The 7,619-nt window shown below is 34.8% G+C and overlaps 2 protein-coding genes across 2 annotated transcripts in view; one reads left to right on the forward strand and one right to left on the reverse strand.

Moving 5' to 3' along the window:
* LOC108749308 (transient-receptor-potential-like protein) overlaps positions 1-779 on the forward strand; it is a 9,162-nt gene extending 8,383 nt beyond the window's left edge. The window contains exon 17 of the mRNA XM_018487909.1: positions 78-779. Coding sequence (XP_018343411.1) covers positions 78-679 — 602 coding nt within the window. The 3' untranslated portion in view covers positions 680-779. The remainder of the gene's footprint in view (positions 1-77) is intronic.
* A 461-nt stretch (positions 780-1,240) lies between these two features.
* On the reverse strand, positions 1,241-7,087 carry LOC108749501 (coatomer subunit beta). Its single transcript, XM_018488271.1, has 9 exons — positions 6,790-7,087; positions 6,194-6,610; positions 4,346-4,679; positions 3,972-4,260; positions 3,519-3,859; positions 3,151-3,412; positions 1,992-2,798; positions 1,659-1,894; positions 1,241-1,577 (listed from the first exon to the last, which is right to left on the reverse strand). The coding sequence occupies exons 2-9, from the start codon at positions 6,559-6,561 to the stop codon at positions 1,347-1,349; spliced, it is 2,868 nt and encodes a 955-aa protein (XP_018343773.1). The 5' UTR covers positions 6,562-6,610; positions 6,790-7,087; the 3' UTR covers positions 1,241-1,346.
* Positions 7,088-7,619: the final 532 nt, after the last annotated feature.

Below are 7,619 nucleotides of genomic sequence, written 5' to 3' on the forward strand. Positions count from 1 at the left end.
AACTAACAGTTATGTTAGTTGGTGAGATTACTTTATTTATGATACTTATTGCTAATAATATTCTGTTATTTCTTCAGGCCAATTATCAACTTCTGCTCAATCCACGGCTACTCAATCTTCGACATCAACAAGTGCTACTTCCGTTGTCCCTATGATATCCGTTACGACTGATGTCGCAACTCCCGCAACCGATACAGCACTAATTGCTGTGACTACTGCTGCAATAATTACGCCTGTCACTACGAAAACTGCAAATACTTATGCCAAGCCCATCACTATTACCACTACTACTACTACTGCTTTTACTACTTCTACTACTACTATTAGTAGTAGTACTACTACTAGTAGTAGTAGTACTACTGCTGCTGCCAAATTTGTTGCTACTTCTACTACTACTGCAAAATCCACCGTTACTGCTACCATCTCTGTTGCTACAAGGACTTCTAGCTCTCCTATAAAAAATCAAAGCAAACCCACTATCGCATCTATGGGTGTATCTCCAACCAACACTAAAGACGGAAGCAGTTCAATCAGAGCACGGCCGAAAGTTTCACATAGTCCTAAACTTTCGATTATCCCGTCGTTAACAGTTACCTCAAGCTCAGACGGTAGTAAAGATGACCGAGAGAAACTCGTAAGCATTACATCGCGTAGTAAATCGAGAGGAGGATGGCTTTAAACCAAGAAGTAATCATTTTAAGAGACAGCAATAAGATTCTCACAATTAGAGTTGATATAAAAATCCGTGTTTTGTAACATCTTGTGTCAAAAATTTAGAAACATTACCCCACAATTTTCTCAAAATTTTAAAGTCATAATACGAGGAATTAGTAGGAATTAGTCTAATTACTTCTAGAGAGGATTGTAAAAGCATTTTCATTAAATTATTTTATTTAAAAAGATACAGATATATTATAAACATTCTTATATATTTGTCAATACTTGTATTTGTAAAGAGAAATAAAGGAACAGAACTTACATAGATAAAGTACTGTATATATTTATTCTCTCATCTATAAATACATTCTATCCCTGTGTACGACGCTACTAATTGCATGCTTATGACAAGTTCGTAGATGTAATATAATTGTATAATAATTATATGATAATTAACATGGGCGTTATCTTAACTGCGATTCATATGAATAAGTTCAATATATTTCAATTGACAAATAATACGAGTCTAAAAGGATATCTATAAAAAATCAGGATATTTGTGTTGTCTAAATAACAATGTAAATGCCATAAATATGCAAAATTTATTTAATAATATTTAAATTCCATAAAAGCAGTCATCTGATTCGAAGACTCAACTCGTACAGAGCATTTTGTCAAAATGATGCAATTCAAGCAACTTGCACGACTTTAGTCAGCGGATCCTTCTGCGCTGAATTAATCTTGTCGCCTAAAGATAAAGCCATACCTTGGCTCTTGGCTCTGATACGAATATGGCCGACCACTGGCGCGTCAGGTTTGTTCAGTGGTTTCTCGATGGATAAATTCGCCAAAGCATCCTCGCCGAATATCGATTTAGCATACATATTTGCCGCCATAAATCCACATTGTCCTGAAAGAGCCTGTAAAGAAAATAATAACAATTTTTAAAATAGCAATGTTATTTTAATACAAAATTAATCTAATAAAAAAATCAAATATACTTTTTCTGGCGTAAGACAACGCATATTTGTGGACTTTAACAAATGTGCAAGATACTCTCTTAAGTCAGACAGAGTCGTATTAACAGAGACTTTATTCTCCCATTCAAATTCGGCCCACATTTGGCGAAATTCCGTGTCAGTGCACGTCGCAGGCACTATATAATCCATAATATCGATATGTATATCGTTAAGAACAACTACGCTTCTGTCAGAGCCTGCTCCTGATACATCGTAAACTGCAAATAAAAAAGAATAACTATATGTAACTTTTATCTTTTGAAACAGGCAACAATTTGTTGCAATTTTTCAATAGTATATAAATTTCACGCTCACCAATATTTCCAAAAATAATTCCGTTTTCCGTAGATGTGACTTTTACATTTGCCTTGATACTAGCGAAATCCCTAGGCGCAAGTACGACAGGTTGCGGTCTCTCCACTAACTTCAAATCGCCTAAAGTAGCCAATTCCAATGTACAATTCTGCAAAGTATCTTCCGTTTGATTGACTATCAGCACGTCCAGCACGATGTCATATTGATTAACATGCACCAAGGCCTCTGCATAAACTGGATCCGAGAAACCAGTAAGTTGAATGACTTTGCTCAAGGCACTCGGAGTCTCTCCGCTGGTGCCAGGTCGTCCTGCTACAGCCGCACTGAGACTTTGCTCGAACATATCACCAGCTCCACCAGCCAGATCGGATCCTCGACTCAATTGCAAGAATTGAATTGCATCATCGACTTGGACTATATTGCCCGGTTTTTCCTTGGCCTTCTGATTTTGCGAATCCTCTTCCGCCTTTGCAGTCAACATTCTACCGAGTGCATCGCGACATCCTTCGGTAAAAACCTTCTGGACGAGAGGTGTTGGACAAGCAAGAGATCTGAGGCACAGGGAAACTCTTTCCGCGTCGTCGTGTGTCATTGCTTTGCAGGGAAGACCTGAACGGCCCAATTGCAATACACTGGACATTACAAACATTGCTTCTGCCTGCAATCTATTGCTTTTTTGGATGTTGGTTTCAAGTATCTTATAACGGAGAGCTAATTTTGCCAATGTGGTAGCCAAGGACGCACCAATAAAAAAATCGCCTTCCATCATATATTGTACTAATGCCGGTCGATTTTCTTCCTTTTTCCCTATTAATTCAAACGTATATGATAGCACACAATGGATGCATTCCGTTTTGTGCTTATTTAAAATTGCAATCAAAATTAATATTATAAAATTGTAATAATAGGGCGCATTCAAACCGGACGAAGCAGTTAGGCTACTTGCCGAACGATTGAATGTGATTGGTTAGATCTAAGCGACAGCCAATCATGTTCATTTGCTTGGCAAGCAGGCCAGCCTTTGTCAACTTGAACATGCCCATTCAAAACATTGCAATTTATTTTCTAAAAAAGAACTTCATTTCTTGTAGCAAATGAAGTAATTCGAGTAGCAAATGAAGAATATTTTAAAAATTTTGTAAAAATAAGAATTACTTACGTGAAGATGCAGCACTGAAAGCACTTTGAGTCGCATAAGTACCATCAGATGTTACGAGTTGCGCAGGTGGAGCTTGCAAATTACCATCTTCGGACTTTTCGCCAGCTTGACGTTTGTTTTCTGCTTCGAGTAACGGTAACTCGCCTAATGCTGCTCGTACACGACTCATCACAGCTTCTATGTCTTCTTTTGATGTGGCATATTCGCCGAGTATCCAAAGTGCAGCTCTGTGTACTTTTACGGATCGTATGTGAGGGAATACCTAATTTATCAAAATCAAAATTAATTTTTGATAGTTTTGCTAATTATATTTTTTTAATGTACTATTTTTTTAATGTACTATTTTTAGTGAACTATTGCATACACACTTCCAACAATTTCTCGATAATCAATGGTCTGAGATTCTCGAATCTTTGAATAGCTTCACGAATAAATACAAGAAGATCCGTAGCTGCTGCTTCGTTGCTTTCCGATAGAAAATCGGTCAAAACCGGAATGACTGTAACAGCAACATCCGCGAATTTCATGGAACATGTATGAAGAGTTCGTATCAAGAGCTGACGATATCTTCCAGCATCCTCATGCTCTCCACCAGCTGTCCTAAGAACTTCTTTCTTCAAAAGCTGGACCATTTCTTCGATCGTACGAGTTGTAACCAAATCCATGGCTAGAGCTAAGGTTTTTGTCCTGACTTCCAAGGCTGGTGATCCTTGAAAATAGATACCAATAATAATAATAATAATAATAATAATAATTGTTGTTATTGTTGTTAATAATATGTAAAAATTCCAAAAAATATCTTGTTATCATTGATATAATACCTAAAACGCGGAGTATATCCATTACAAGATCTTGTAGTACTCTTTCGTATACAGGACTATCTTTCATCGCAATTAGTCGATCTAGTACGATAAGTTTGACATTGTTGTCACTCTCCTTGACAACTAATTCGATGTAGCAAGAAGCCGCGGCTTTGATCGCGGTTGGCGCACTGGAAAGAGTCACTAGCGTACCGGCTGCTTCGTAACGTACAGCAGCGCTAGGTGAATTTAGCAAACTATAAATACATCTGATAAAACGTGCTCTTTCCGATGGATTTGCAAGACAAACCTAGAAGAGAAAAATTATATCAACAAATATCAATAATAGATAAATACATGGACTCGTGCATTAAATATAACACATTTATTCATACCTTATATATTAATTCAACAATGACCAACTGTAGTATATCACCAAAACTCGGCACTTGATCGAGGCACGCAGCTAAATATGCAAGAGCTTTACTCTGATCGGCGTGCAGCAACATCAAGAATGCATTTCTTCTACATGACATATCTTGTTCCCCTTCCAGATACTTTGCAATCAAGTCTGGAGCATCTGGTATGAGAAATTCGAAATTTCTGTATATAGTAAAAATAGCGAGCACTGCATTACGTCTGACATATGAGTGTCTGTGCTCCAGACAAGCGGTTATTGCCGGCATCAGTGGTTCTAGAAGTTCTGGCTCCTTCAATTTGCACAAAAATCTGCAAATTTAATCCATAACGAAAATATATACTTTTTGTGACATTGTAAAGAAATATGAGTTCTTAAAAAGTCTCAATTTTTTGTTATTAGTTTCATTTTCTTTAAAAATTTTTCAAGTTCAATTGTATATTCTTAATCTGTGATATAAGAGACTGATTGAAAAAAACAAAATAAAATATTAATTTACTACTTCCAAATCTTGTAAACGTATATTGATTTTTTCTTTTCAGAAAACAGTATCTTTTCAACTGAAAAACCTCCCTTTTTTTTTAACTCTAAAATAAATTTTTTGTAAATCTTTATATTATTAATATCATACACAAAAATCTTAAAATTTTCAACCATATAAAAAATTGCAATATACTTGAATTCTTAGTATAAATATATAATACAATAATTAGCCTACATGAATAATAAACAAAACTTAACAATAAGATTGTAAAAGCAAATTATTGCAAATCAATTTAAAAATATTATACGATTTAAAAATTAAGAAGCCCTAGGATATTATTTATATATATATAGTATCCTAAATCCATAAATTTTAACAGATTTTTACAGATTTTTAATATTTACAGATTTCCAGCATATTAAGAGTTCTTTAATAGATGCCTCTTGAGCATCAAAATTTAATTGTGATATTATTTCAGTAGTTTAGCTGCATTTTTAAGTCCGATAAAATTTTGGCAGTTCAAAATGACTACAAATACGGTACATACACACGCACGCACACATATACACCAGGTCTGTCTAATTTGAGCTCCGGAGTTAAAATGCAAAGCCATCGACGTAAAAAAATTCAATGTAGGTAAGATTCAGAAACTGTAAAATGTTGATAAGCATTACTCAGATGCGCTCAATACTTTACAGTCCCTAAAATCTTACACTGAATTTTTTGGCATCGATGGTTTTGCGTTTTGGCTCTAGAGTTCAAATTGGACATACCTGATATATACATATATAGTGTATGTGAAGTCACAATGAATTATTTAAGCAAAGATCCAGCTTTAATCGTTATGGCCATTCCTATTTCTTACTGATTGTGTTTCTACATAGATGATTTAATAAGATTCTTATTGTATATAAATTTTATCGACAAAAAGGTACCAAATTTAATTTAAATTCTATTATATCTTATGTCAGCATTGATTGTGGTACAAATATAATAAAATCTGTTAACATAACATAAGAAAAAATTGTTAGCAAAACAATGCAAAGCTTGCCGATAGCAAATTAATGACTAAAATTTTGATTAATTTTTGCTGATTATATAAACAGTTTTACTAACAAATGAATTTATTGCTGATATATTTCCAAATTTATCATCAAATATGAATAAGTTTCATGTCAACTTGATAACAATTTGTTATTAATTTGTATATTGAGATAATACTAACACTGTCGTTAAGAGTTATAGAATTGAAATACTAGACCCATATGTTCCTGTTATGAGTTAATATTTATTATATACACTGACATCTACAACTTGACTCGCATTCGTTTATATTCTTACCTGAGAGTAGATCCTCTGACAAATTCATTGGGATGCTGCAAGTCTTTCCTATATGCATCACATACTAGGATCATTTCCTGTAACAGCTTGCCATCGGCAGAAGTTTTTGGCACAATCTCCCAGAATATCAGCAGCAGTTTCTTGATGGTATGATTCTGTAGAGGTAGAACGAACCTAATGATTGTCATTAGGAGTCCTGGCAATCGTTCACCACTTAAGATCATGTGAATCGTTTTCTTGAGCGCATCAATTTTCGTCTGAACACTACCCTTCTCAAGATCCTGCTTCAACTGGAGTTCATTGAGTGGTTCTGTGTCAGTAGGGATGTTTATCAGAGTGTAACACGGTTGCTCGGTTATTGTGCTCATTTTCTTAGCTGTTTGTAACACCGTACTGAGAAGTAAGTTACCTTACAATCTGCGAAAAAGATCGAAATTTTAATAACATCATCAATTTTTCCGCAAATAATTCTATGCATGAAGTAAAAGCGGATGAGTGAAGTTTAAGGTTATGTATCTGCATCCTAGCACATTGTATGCATTATTCGAATCGAAACCTGGTACGAGACGTTTACAAACAATGAATTAGGTACATACCTAAAATCAGAGCTGAGAAAAATGCGTACAAATAGGGACCTGTCAAAATTTACTGACATTTAGATTCATACAGAAGTAGAGAGAACCGATATACGTGTCATATCGTCATATGCATGGTGGAAGGGATAAGATAACATGGTGGCCACAGTTTAAGGCTAGTATTATATTTGTCGTACGAGAAAATATTTCAAGCCTATTGATTGGTTGCAGGAAAGAGAAGTTGTCGGATTTCTCTATCCTATAGCCAATGAATAAACTTAAAAACTTTATTGTACGACAAATGTAATACTAGCCTAAGAATACGTTCACACTTTGACAGTAAAACAGAAAAGCAGCAGCCAACCGGAAGTCGACATTTCCAGCATTTATTTATGACACAATTTCTCATCCTAATCTCTTCTTTTTCTAACGTTGTCTTCTTCTAACTAACAATTAAACTATAAATGGCGGAGCCAATCAACATTAGGCACATGCACTGACACAAATCTCTTTATACCCACTTTAACAGTAGAGTACCATATATAGAGTCTTATATTAGGTGTGGTCGAGTTGCCGCTACGAATTTTTTGATTGGTCAATTAGTAAAATTCTTTCTTCCGATTGGTTAATCAAATGCTTCAAAGCATAGTGGCAACTCGACTACACCCATTATATCAGAGAACCACAAATGAGGCGCTTGCTGATTGGTTGATAGCGACCACCCATTTGCAAATCTATTTGCGTTTTTCTAATAATGTAGGACTCTTATAAATAATATATATAAAAGCTGAAAATGTCAATTATCAGCCACAGAGATATTTTATTTATATTATATATATATATATATGCAT

Source organism: Trachymyrmex septentrionalis, unplaced genomic scaffold (genome assembly GCF_001594115.1).
Source record: "Trachymyrmex septentrionalis isolate Tsep2-gDNA-1 unplaced genomic scaffold, Tsep1.0 scaffold29, whole genome shotgun sequence".
NCBI lineage: Eukaryota > Metazoa > Arthropoda > Insecta > Hymenoptera > Formicidae > Trachymyrmex > Trachymyrmex septentrionalis.